The sequence below is a fragment of the Cydia pomonella genome, chromosome 1 (genome assembly GCF_033807575.1).
Source record: "Cydia pomonella isolate Wapato2018A chromosome 1, ilCydPomo1, whole genome shotgun sequence".
NCBI lineage: Eukaryota > Metazoa > Arthropoda > Insecta > Lepidoptera > Tortricidae > Cydia > Cydia pomonella.
The window spans coordinates 6,715,899-6,729,465 of NC_084703.1; the positions used below are offsets into that span (position 1 = coordinate 6,715,899).

At 39.3% G+C, this 13,567-nt stretch overlaps 1 protein-coding gene across 2 annotated transcripts in view; it reads right to left on the bottom strand.

The window, feature by feature from the left end:
• Positions 1-2,859: 2,859 nt before the first annotated feature.
• Positions 2,860-13,567, bottom strand: part of LOC133523748 (epidermal growth factor receptor) — a 149,558-nt gene continuing 138,850 nt past the window's right edge. For both annotated transcript variants that reach the window (XM_061859568.1, XM_061859493.1), the window contains exons 2-5: positions 11,798-13,198; positions 11,245-11,377; positions 8,249-10,085; positions 2,860-6,571 (exon numbers count right to left, since the gene is read on the bottom strand). In XM_061859568.1, coding sequence (XP_061715552.1) covers positions 5,726-6,571; positions 8,249-10,085; positions 11,245-11,377; positions 11,798-13,198 — 4,217 coding nt within the window. In that variant the 3' untranslated portion in view covers positions 2,860-5,725. The remainder of the gene's footprint in view (positions 6,572-8,248; positions 10,086-11,244; positions 11,378-11,797; positions 13,199-13,567) is intronic.

Below are 13,567 nucleotides of genomic sequence, written 5' to 3' on the forward strand. Positions count from 1 at the left end.
TTGGGTTATTACTTCTATATAGAATTGCATGCAGTCTAGCAATGCTCTATCAATTTCTGATTTTGCAGGAGGATTTCGCTCTGATTTCATTATGTCTAGTGTATCTTGAGCATGCATACCAATATAAATTTTGTCAAGTTCTAAATACAACCTTGAGTTGCAGGCGTATATAGGCTACGGAGACTGCTTACCATCAGGCGGGCCGTATGCTTGTTTGCCACCGACGTAATATAAAAAAAAATCTAGTCCATGTGTATTTTTGCAATATTCAAAGTTCATGTAGTTGGTGGCCAAGTATAATATTAATTTTTCCACCTCTGGTTTTAGCTTGTAGAGTATAGGTTTTTCAGATTGAAAGAAAACATTAAAGTCAGTCAGTAACCCAAGGGCATACGCCATAAATTGCAGGTAAAATTTGGTAAATGTGTTTCGCAAGCTGGCGTGTATGGTTTCAGTAGTTTTAGAGGGATCTTCATGGCTCTGCAGTCTAAAATACGCCTCAAGCGGCTCGTATTGCTCTAAAACGCGGTCAACACATTGTTTAAGTGATAGCCACCTGGTTGTTGCAGGTGTTAATATTTTGTGAATGTTTTCTTTAAAGAATTTTTGGAATTCTTCTAATTTTTGTTGGCGACAATAACTACGCCCGAAATGCGCACCAACATTCCTTAATAGATCTTCTATTGATCGGAGCAGTTTCAGACATGCCTTTGACGCAGCTAAATAAATTATGTGGCAACTACACTTTATGCATGCGATTTCTGGCAGCAACTGTTTTAGTTTCGAAGCAACAGAGTTATGTTCTCCGAACATTGTGTTGCATGTGTCTGCTGCAAACCCTACTATATTTGTAACAGAGATGTTTTTTTTTCCAATATTGTTAATTAATGCCGTGTATAAATCTTCGGCTTCTCCTGAGGGCATTTCCACCATATCTAAGAAATCTGTCTTTATGTTTTCGGCACCATCGACATAAGTTGTAGTGATAGCACACTGCTTTACCGTGCCATTGTCACTAGTTTCGTCAATCACTACAAAAAAAAAACCCGGTGGTGCCAATAAGTTACTTTTTTCAGTTAAGTAGTGATCCCCTAAAATTTGAGTGACAATCGCAGTAGCTTTAGTTCGGCCCATTGCCAGCTTTTGAGCTATTTCTGAGTCTGGACATATATCAGTTATTAGCGGAGCCAATGCGTCTGCTAACAAATTATTCGTAGCTAGAAAAGCCGCTAATTTGATTTCTGCCCTTTTTACCATATTTTGATCATCATTCGGCTGAAAATGTTTTTTGATTGGTGCTGCAGTTTGAATTGCATCCGCAAGTGTCTTGTGTTTGCCCGAGTTGGCATGTCTCTCTATTTTATTCCTGTGGTTCGACAAACGTACTCGTCAGTATTTGAATTTTGCTACTACTTTGCCAGTTATGCTATGTCAGTTGTTAACCATTTATCAAATTCTTTCAACTCAAGCCATTTGTCGCTAAAAGGATTTGACTTTTGTTTTTTTGCAGGTGCGGTGTCTGATGTAGAGTCCGGTGTCCGATAAACTACCACCAGTACTACGACTACCGGAAGGAGTCGGATTAGTGTACAAATCATTATTGTCAGTTTTGTCAGTATCACCGTCCTCTGGTTCCCGTTTCCGTTTAGTTAAAAATGTATCCATTTCTTCAACACAACCCAATACCTGCGTGCAAAAAGTAAACACACCATTGTGTTGTTTGGGTATCCATGATTGTAGATACTCAAATTTTTCCTTACCATAAAGTTAAATAACAGAAAAGAAGCGTGATATTTTTACTTAATATGATGGTGAACGATTCATTAACATTTACTGATTGTGTAGGCTGTACTCCTGCTCACGTCTCATGAATTACTCTGTATATGTTATATATTAACACTAAAATTCAAATTTATTTACGTAGGTATAATAAAGAATTATCTCTTTTTATAAATCTGCTACTCAATTTCTCTAAAATATTAATAATGCACAACATTAATATACAAGTTTTCACTTCTGCCGGCACTCTCGGCAGTGCAACCCGTTGTTTTTTTTAATACGCATAGTGGCAGAATGTCATGATGCCTGTGCCACAAATTTATGTGGAATTAAAATGCCTGCCTGCAAGATTTGTATGAAATTCCATTAACGACCTCTTATCCTAGCCGCACCTGAAACGTCATACTTCGCAGCCTATTATAAGGAACATAACATCAATATTTCATTGCATGTTTGAGAAAAATAACATTATATTACTGGCAGGACGGTAGTTTTAGCAAGTGGTGGGGACACGAAGTAACTTAGACAGGCTCGTCCACTTGGGTTGAGGCCGTCTAAGAGGACGCATCTTAATGAACTGGTTAGGTCAGAGTACCTGCAAGTACCTCGATTGTTGTAGTAGTAATAGTTTAGAGTAACCATGCGAGAAGAAGCACTACAATAGTAACATTATCATAAAGATTACAGGAAAAATAAAACCAGACCATTCAGACCTCTATCTTGATAACTTTTTTTTAATTTACATAAAACATATATTCTCATGAGCCGTGGCAAAAATGTCGGGACAACGTGAGGAAGAAGAAAAAGAGACAAAAAACATTATATAATTTAATTTGCAATTTAATCCCGTTTGCGGGTATTCATTATACTTGAAATTCATATGAGATTTAGAGAAAGAATAAAAATTCTGTTTTCATTCTTATTCTTATTCAAGTTAATTTTTGCCCAACTCTGCCCTCAGGTACCTAAATATAAATAGGTAGATATATATTATTATCTGTGCGGCTAATAAGGATATTCGTATTAAGTGATCGTGAAAAAACAGTATTTTATTAATATGAGGTGGAATAAAACAAGAAATTATTTTAATTTCTTTAATTACATTTGTTTCATCAAGGTACAAGTACATAAAACCGCATATACTCCCTCTCGAAAGAGCAAAACAATGTTAACCATGTCAAAACTATTTATTTACATACAAACTATGTTCGATATATCGAAATGCATTTATTTTATTACACACTATACAATTATAGGCATATTTGCCTTGTAACGTGCCATCGTCAGAATCGATCTTTCGATTTAAATACGATCATGACATGGGCTGTAACTATTTGCATTTAGTGTTTGCCGGCGGCCGATCGTGAAATCAGCAGATCCTGTAATTCCTGGGAATATCGTGCAAGGGCAGTATTTCTGGACAGTTTGCCCTTCGGGCATCTGAAGCAACCTAAGGAACCTATCTAAATAAATAAATAAATATTATAGGACATTATTACACAATTTGACTAAGTCCCATAGTAAAGTCAAGCTCAATAAGGCTTGTGTTGAGGGTACTTAGACAACGATATATATAATATGTCAATATTTATAAATACTTACAAGAAAACACCCATGACTCAGGAACAAATATCCATGCTCATCACATGAATAAATTCCCTTACCAGGATTTGAACCCGGGACCATCAGCTTCATAGGCAGGGTCACTACCCACTAGGCCAGACCGGTCGTCGGTATCTATTGGTTTAATGTGATTACCGTCAAAATATTAATCTGGAACATTACGATCTGTCTGATGTTACGATCGGCTGCCGACATTAATATTAAGCATTGTTTGAACGAGTCTTCTGAATCTACCGGTCTCGTGCGATTAGCTGAAATAGGTAATTAAGTAATTACAACTAAATATTATAAAAAGATACAGTAAAAAAGTCTAAATTAGTTTTGTATTATGTGTTATGTTTATCCTATAGATAAAACATAATGATAAAAAACAACTTGGTGATCCTCAACAGTAAAGATTAAGCTATGTTAAAAAAAAGTTGCGTTTACGAATATCTTTTCAGTTGCATTTTGTTTTACAATGCTATGAAAAGAAATTTTTCAATTGATCAAGTAATTACTTACACGACTCGTAGGTACTAATTACGATCAACATTTCAGATGACTCGCTCAAGCATCACTACAGTTTGATCAAGTAATAAGTAGGTAATTGAGCTAAAATGGGGTTCTATTTCAATTAATTTGTAGCGTATCTTTAATGGCACAATGTTCTATAGTTCTTCAGAAATAATGTATAGGAAGTTATAATCCATACGAGAAGGTACCTTACTACCTTTAATAATATAAGTCCCTTGCCATGTACGAATCGTGTCGCAAAAGGATGAGGTGAATCAGGACGGACGGGTACATTCCATTTGATCCATTGATGTGAAGCATCTTTTATATAGCTAAAGTGTTGTACAAAAAGTATAAGACGTAAGTTCTATAAAACTACTGTGGAGTTTTAAAGAACGTACGTTTTAATTTTTTTGTGGCGTGGCCTGCAGTACGGGTTACTTTAGGCCACACTTACGTATTGATACACGCCATACAAAATACCAACCGCACTCTTTTAGGTACCTTTCCTTATGGAGCATCACAAATACATTCCGTATTTTTATGCAGTTAACTTTTATAAACCTAACGCACTTTACCTATTATAGGTATTATATAACTTCTATTACTATAGCGAATATATTTACAAAATTAGATGGCAAACGAGGGTTTGGTCAAATAACAAGACTTAACTAATATTTTAATCTACACTATCATATTTGCATTTAAGGTGAATATTTGTGCTTCCAGCCTACGCCTGAAATTCAAGCGCAATACTTATTCATATCGTCTTTTATACTTTGCTGTATATATATTTATATTTACATGTATATTTGTATGTCTAATAATAAATAGCCGCATAGCTGTCTTATATTTTCAAGGAAGCAACACTAATATTTTTACTTTGAACCCCAACGTACACAACTATAATGCTCACTACTATCAAAAGTATTTAGGCTCTATTACTCGTACCGTCCATTCCAGGGATAGTAAAAATGATTTTTTATTAATTAATTTTATATCGATCTCATCGTATTTATATACAGACTTAAACAAAAAATGGCTCCGAGCGACCGGCAAGTTGCAAGCAAGATTGGTCCTGTTGTTGTGGACCTTTTGTTTAGTTTAAGATCCCTTATATATTTTATATAAAGGTCCCGTGAAGTTTAGGAAGATATTATTGGCATAATGCATCATTAATAGGTCTGCAGGCAAGAAAAAGTATTACAATATCTACCTATATAAAAATGATGGCTACAAAAATTATCACCACGCACAGAATTTTAAATGAAATAGATACAAATAGAAGTTGACAGCTCGGCCACTTCCAATAAAGAAGTGCGACGGCTAGGTATAATGGCGCAGCTAACTTAATGCTTTAGTATTCACATAGTTCCGTGTTCCAGCCTTTTTATATTTCATTTCGCTGGTCCCCATGTAATAAATCTAATTATCACAGATTTATAATTAAATAACACTCCCTAAGTTAACGTATCAAAGAAAATAAACATAGCCTTCCTTATATTAAATTAATAAATAACTTAAATATACATATCAGTGCGTGAGCACCCAATAAAAATATTTTTACAAATTTTGTTTTATAACAGTTGCTTACACAGATGCAGTAAAAAAAATAACAAAATGCTTTCACATTATAACTAAATAAAATTCTTAAGTTGATGTGTTCCCAACAAACTAACACTAGCCATCACTCAAATGGCACGAAGCGCGCGAGCGCCTTAAGTAAACAGTCACTAGCGAGAGATCAGTCCCGAGCACACTCAGCTCGCAGTCCGTAATACGCACCACCAGCCGCTGCTGTCCTACTACAGTCCGCAAATCACAAAACTCAAACTGTTGTTTCGTTCTTGCGTAGCGGCTGCAGCTCTCTTTGCAGGTCGTTGTAGTATTCATGGTCAGACATGGATTCCTCTTCCACCGAGCGCTGTGGCAGGTACTTGCTGGTGCCGGGTTGAGCCACTTCGCCACTCGCGCCACTAGCGTCACTCGCCAGCGACTCCAAGGGCACGGGTTCAGTGGGGATACCCAGTGTTTGTGTGGGCACGTTCTCGTCACTCATTAAGTATTCGGGATTGTCCACACAACGCTTCGGCCCGAGCGCCACGAAGCCAGTATACCGCAAGTCCTTTTCCGGGCTTTCGCCACCCTCGCCTATTAGATCCATGTAAGTTGAGGCATTTTGGTTATGCTGCGGCGAAGGCATTAAATAATCGTCCTCATCTAAAGGCAAGTTTAGCTTGAGGTTGCCGACCTGAGCCTCTTTTATCTTGGACATACTGTCGAAGTCGCCACCGTCGGATCCCTCTGGCCGCTTCGTATCGCGGTACCGAGAGCTCGAGCCGTCGGAGGCACATACTCCATTGTTGTAATAGTGTCTCATCTCGGGGCCATCTGGATTTGACTGATTGTACCTCAACATTTCATGATCCCATGCTTCGGCTTTGGAACCTTCAGGGGTGACGCTTTCTGGACCGGTAGCATTGTGAGCCCAGGACGAAGAGGTACATGGCTTCAATGAACTAGTTTGAGTCTCCACTCCAGCACTGGTAGCCGAATTTGAAGTAACAGTGCCAGCACCTGATTTGAACTTTGGTTGAAGGTACTCGTCTGCTTCTACGAGGGACTCAGGACCTTCCATTGCTGATGAAAGGTTTCGTATTAGCTCTTTTTCATCCTGCAACAAAAAAAAATTCCTAATTAGTAAACATAAGAGTAGCCAGGATACCGAACACATTCGAAAATCTTAACGTCGAACAGGAGGAGATAATGGCAAAAGAAATTATCATAAATATTAGCATAAGATACTTATTTTTACTAAGAGATGACCCTTTGCTGTAACTCAAAAAGGGGAGGACCGATCATGTTCGCTATAGTTTTCATTGAAAGTATTTTATCAAGCTTTTGTTTTACAATTATTTAATATTTTTGGAGCCATGGTTCAAAAGTTAGTAGGGGTAGGGGAGGGGGCACATATTTATTTTCTTTGGAAACGATTATTTCCGAAAATGTTTACCTTATCAAAAAAATGCTTGTGAGACCCTTATTTGTTTTACAAGACCTATCCAACAATACCCCACACCATAGGGTTAAAGGAAGAAAAAATTGTATGGTAGGTACCGTGGATTGGGGTTACTTTGATTCCTGGGTTTCCTTTGATAAAAACTACCTCAGGTTCAAACTCAAATATTACGCTTTCTGAACGCATCCTTTGGATATTTTTTTTACGGTTGGCAAGATTGAACGTCACTGCCAGTTTGTGATTTATGGTCGAAGGAATAAACCACGTCGATCGATGAGAAAAAAAAAATAATTATTAGTTTTGTGAACTTTCAATAGCCTGTATAACTTCTAATGTACGATGTTCTATACAGTAAATACATAAATTTATTGTAAATAATTGAATCAGGCATGTATCGGCCTATAACATCGATGCTTGTTGCAAATCATAATCATGGCGGCCATTTGTATTTTTTCGGATTTTGTAGCATTGATCGCTTATAAGGGTTTACTTTGATTACTGATATGACATGACACCCCACGAAATATAGTGTTTTTTAAAGATTATACAGTTAATTAATGGTTTCTTAACAGATTTTTGTTTTATTGTTTTAGAATAATGCCTCGATCATTTAAAATAACGATTAGTTTCCCGAGCATATCGGAACTAGAATGATTTTTTTTTAAACCGGTAACAGAAGAGGTTCAAGCCAGGCTGTCGATACGCCAAGCATCCGAACATCGTGGTGTTGTCGATTACATATTGTTGGTAAAGTTTGATAACTTTATATTGTTCAACATAAATAACTAAAATATTTTTTAAACTATCCTTGTTTTCCTTTGTCAAAGTAACCCCAAATGCACAAAATTCCTTATAAATCCTAAACCTGTGGACGGATTTTTTTTTATGTGTTTAAGTTTTACTCTCTATAGGGGTTACTATCGAATTCTGTCGAAAAAAAGGGGGTATCAAAGTAACCCCAAGTTCACAGTTGATCACCACTTTTTATTTTATTTCAAGAGATACATAAAAAATAATATATATATATATATATATATATTGTTAGTGAAATCGACAGAGGAGCAAAAACCGATATTGTAATTTTTTTTTTAGATAATTACATATAAATTTTGAAATTGATCAAAGTATCCGCGTTACCCTAACAAAAATGTTTTTTTTTTCCAGTTTTTGTTATACCGTTCTGTCGCCATGCACAATGTATGTATCCATGCCACATTGCAGCTTTCTAGCACTAACGATCATGGAGCAAAGCCGCGGAAAATTAATTTAAGGAATTTAAGAAAGAAATCCCATCATGAAAAAAGAGCCTCATAAACTCGATCAAATGTTTACCTGTGAAGAATAGGATGGAAGACGCATAAACTTATCTCCAGGAATGACAAGATAGCGGCCGGGATCTCTCGCCATCTCAGCAAAGGTGTCTGCCAGCTGTTTAAACGTCGGTCTGCTCTCAGCATCCAGCATCCAGCATGAGACCATTATGCAGTAAATGTCCAACGTGCATATGCTCGGTTGAGGGAGTTTCAGTCCATTCTCTATTAAACCGGGCACATTTTTCGCATAAATATTCTCATAGGGACGAGCACCATAACTCAAAATTTCCCATATAGTAACACCAAATGCCCATACATCACTTTTGTGCGTAAATATTCTATGCTGAATACATTCTAAGGCCAACCACTTGATCGGCATTTTGCCACCGGCAGCTTTGTACTCCACTTCGTTTATATCTAATAGTTTTGCTAAACCGAAGTCAGTAATTTTGACACAATTCGGAGTTTGTACTAAGACATTGCGAGCGGCTAGATCTCTATGGACTAGCCTCTTTTCTTCTAGATATGCCATGCCTCGAGCTATTTGAGTGCACCAATTTAAGAAAGCTTTCGATCCAATCTTCTCTTTGTGCGTTCGAACGTAGTCTAGGAGACAGCCCAGCGGCATCAGCTGAGTGATCAACATCATCTGACTGGTCATGCATACGGCAAGTAATCTCAGGAGATTAGGATGTTCCACACTCGCCATTATATAAGCTTCTTCTAGAAACTCTTTACTGGTGTTGGCGCCAGTTCCTTCCTTCAAAACTTTAATTGCTACCGGAACCTTCACATTTTCACCTTCTGGAACCCAAACTCCTTTATACACTTTACCAAAGGCACCAAATCCCAACATACCTCCTCTCCGCAGCTCGGCTTCTTTCACAATTCGAAGTTTGGCAAGGTTGGGTTTGACATCAGTCGGACGTAGCGGTTCGTTGTCATCACATCCAGTTAATACCATTGTCATTTTGACGGCGTCTTTCTTAGCCTTTGCATTTTGCCTGCAAGTGTACCCGATAATGCCGAGAATCAATAGCAACACAAACGCAAATATAAAGACGATTATGAGTACCGTTGGAGTCCTTGCTACTATAGGCGCTTTGACGCTGCTGGTTGCCGAACAATATGGCTCGTCAATCGTATTCTGTAGCTGCTCGTCGAATAATATTTTATTGGGCATGTCCGGGGGGCAAGTGCTAGTGCAATTGAAAGCTTGTTTATTGTCGATTGAATTCGATTCGCTTAAGAAAACCTTAAGAGACTGGCATTTGATGCAGTCTGTGGAATCTGGGCCGGTGCACCCACGGCACTCGTGATGGCATGGCGTGCATGTCCTGCTGTCAGTATCCGTAAAATGATCGGTAGGGCATTCGTCTTCACACTGATCGCCACGTTTGAAACCATTGCAGACTTGACAGACTTGCTGGTGTATGCCAAATCCGGTGCACTTGATGCAAAGAGGATGGCACTTTCGACAGACGATGGTTACTTTCCCTTCTAACGGTTTGACGTCCCCGACCCATTCGTTGTAGTACCCATCGGGGCACGGTTCGTACTCTCTGAGGCATTGTTCGACTGTAGCTTCGACGGTTATGATGGCTTTTTTGCAAGAGTTGCAGCCGTTTTCTCCAACGGTATTCTCGGGGCCGGTGCAGCCGTTGATGCAATTGACGTGACAGGGCAGGCAGGTGCCGTTTTCGGATACATAGCGCGACTCGGGGCACTTGGCGACGCAGTAGGGGCCGTCGCGCACGTGCCGGCAGCTCGTGCAGTCTGCCAACGTGGGCCCGCTGCAGCCATCGCTGCACTCGTGGTGGCACTTCTTGCACGTTTTCTCTCCTGACTTATAGAGCCTGAAATAAGATAAAATTATGTGAATGTTATTTTCTGAAAACGAACTAAACCAAGACTCCCAGACACCATTGAAACAGGATATGTAAGTACGCTTTATTAATGCAAAGAAGTAAACATTGTATTCAGAAGTTTTACTAGCTCCTTTCAAAATGGGGCACGCATTTTTACGCCGATTTATGAGTATTATTTAGAAACAAAGTCCGGCTGTCGAACCAGACGTCCCACACGATGTTGTTGTAATGGTAATTTGTGTGACTTAGAATTTTATACTACGTGTCAGTCACAATATTTCGGCAAAACGATGTCAGTTTTGCTGAAATATTGTGATCGATATAAGAGGCATGTTAAGCAACTGTTGTACATCAAGACAATACTGGCAATAGGAATTAAATGATTTGTTTAAAATCGGCTGATTCTATAAACATTATGCCACTTCCACAACGAGGACGAGTTAGGGCTGCATGTATGTTGTGACAAAATATAGATACGTATATATATATTTTTATACTACGTCGGTGGCAAACAAGCATACGGCCCGCCTGATGGTAAGCAGTCTCCGTAGCCTATGTACGCCTGCAACTCCAGATGAGTCACATGCGCGTTGCCGACCCTAACACTACGCACCCTCGTTGAGCTCTGGCAACCTTACTCACCGGCAGGAACACAACACTATGGTTATGGTATATAAACACAAATACACTCATTTTCGACAAACTCATTTACATTGGGTAAAGATTTGTACAACTGTTTCCTAACATTTGTGTGCGTGACAAACTTAGGTATTTACCCATGATTTGGGTTTTGTTGTGGACACGTTGTATACTCAAACATACAATATATATTTATTTATTGACATAAACATATTCATTGTCAGAATAAGATACACCTTAAGTCTTATTGATAAATTTAACAAGTCTCTATTGGTACTTGGTCTCTACTGGTTGGTATTAAGTATGTCTATTTCTAACATACTTAACATAAAATAACCAATAGAGACAAAAATAATTATAAGGTTACAGATATTTATTTTCAGATACACAAAAATTAATAATATAAGCGATTCTTTCTGAATATAGACATACGAGTAGAAATGGTAAACAGAAATGCGCATTGGTAATAATAAAGATATTTTTCATAATAAAACATAGGTGTACATACCCCGGCAGCACAGTGCAGTTTTGCAGGCAAGTCTCTTCGTACTTGTAGTTCTGACAGGAGAGGCACTGGGCGGGGCCAGGCCCCCAGCAACCGTCGGCTGAACATTGCGGATGGCAAACCAAGTGATTTTTCTCTGTTGAAAAGATACTTGTTAAGGAAAATAGACATACAAATTCAATCGCTTAGCAGACTTTGGTTAATAGGGTTAGTGTAAGTTAATAAACAAAATTATCATCATATTGATTTATACTTTCAAGATTTACAGAATTTATTGAAATAATTAATTATTGGGTCCCAATCGTAAATAAAATATACTTGAAATTCACCCGAGGTTCAGACGCAATTTTTTTATTTATTTAATTTTGCGCCGTGCCCTGGTGGAAGACAGCGGTAATTTTCAGATATACTTTATAAGGGATTAGGTCCTGTTTTCAGTCAATTCATTCGCTTGCTTCTTAAAAGAAAAATCGCAAAGGCAAAATGTAACACTAATTTATACTATGACTCTACCATGAGGATCCTCAAATTTAACAAATCGCTATGCTAAACTCACCACATGTAACTAAATCCCCATTGTGCTGAATGATTTGCTTGTGATCCTTCGATTTGACCAGTTTGTTCCATGCGATATGGTCTACAAAACAAAGGTCCTTGTTTTCCATTATCGCTATGGCACCTGAATTCACTCTCTTCAAAGACTTCAGGCCTAGGGATTTCAGCGACGTCTTTACAATATACAGAGAAGCGAAAAGATTCTCGACCACTTGCCGGCCTCCGATGACTTCCAGATTTCGGAAGTAAGAAAGACTCGTGAAATTCGGATGGTGCGCTTGCACGTTCAGGTACCCCGTCACCTCACGCACTGTGCTAAATACCTCTAATTGGTCAGGGTTCATCTTCGGGTACCGTGCACCAAAAGAGTAGTCAGGATTAACTTGCGAGAACCCTGTGAAAGTCATTTCCAATATTTCTATAGAGCCATCTATGATAGTGCAATCTTTGAAACTGTTAATGTTTCCCGAATGAATAGGCTTCTCTGCTCGGCAAGTCTTAGGGCACGTCACGTTGCACGATATACATTCTCCATTAACCGCCGTTTTATCCGGTGGACAACTTCTCACGCAGGCTCCCGTGTCTTTAAGAAGATGTTCAGGGCAGCTGCGAACACATGTAGCTCCATACGCATATTTCCCATTTGGGTTAGGCTCCCAAGAATAGGTAGTGGAGTTGTATTTCTCCATTCTCGGACATTCCTGCGAGCATGTACCTTCATTGTAAAAGTTACGGCATGCAAGGCACTGAGTGGGCAGTGGGCCGGTGCACCCGCCGGCACAGAATGTGTTGCAGCAGTCCCGCGGGTTCGGTCCGAAGCAGCGCCCTTGTGCGCACTGAGGGCTGCATATAGTTTTAGAAAACTTTTGACAATTCTTCGGCCCTTCTCCCCAGCAGCCCTGTGCGCAACTCTCGTCACAACGGGGACATGTTCGCTCCGGCACTGAGAAATCGTATGCATATACGTACGTGGCGTTAGGACCTGTAATTATCTCTTCCCAGTTTATAGTTTTCACGTGACATAGATTGAAGTTATTATAGATGCCAACGCTGCCACGCAGTATGTCACGAAGGGCGGGCAATTCTAACGTAAAGGCATTGGACATGGTGACCATGAGCGCGAACTCTTCGTCTCTCACATTTAACTTGAACAAGGTTCGCCCACGAATGATTTGGAGCTGAGGTAATATGATCCTCGTCACACTCACGTGGGAAATGAGCACATAGCCGGTCACCTCCCTGATATACTGCAGGAAGGACAAGTCCATTGTATCGTTCTGGAGCCATGTCAACTCGAGGTTTCCGTCGACGTATGTACAATTGGTGAAACGGTCTCGAAGATTCCGGTAGTGCGTTTCGCGATTCGATGGCACCGACATGCGGCCGTTGGTACCGATGCATACTGAAAAAAACAGAAAACAGGTATTTAAAAATATGAATCAAGATATTCAAGATCATAACATGGCAATCAGTCAATTGATTAGTCAATAAAATATAGGTTGTGGAAAAAGTCCTTGAAGGATCATCGTGTTATGAGCAGTTTGCCTAACGAAGAGGCGGGCCGGTGTGGGCGGGCTTTGAAGCCAGTTTCCACTACCATGTTGCGCGCGCCGCGTTGCCGTTCGCGATCAGCGCGGGCACACAGCATCCAACGCCGCGTGACTACACTCTCCGAACAAATCTGCGATGCACGAGAGTGCATGTATTAGGAACTACTGATAACTGCCAAATCAACCACGTTCACCAATTCTACTCAAAATTTACCGTTACG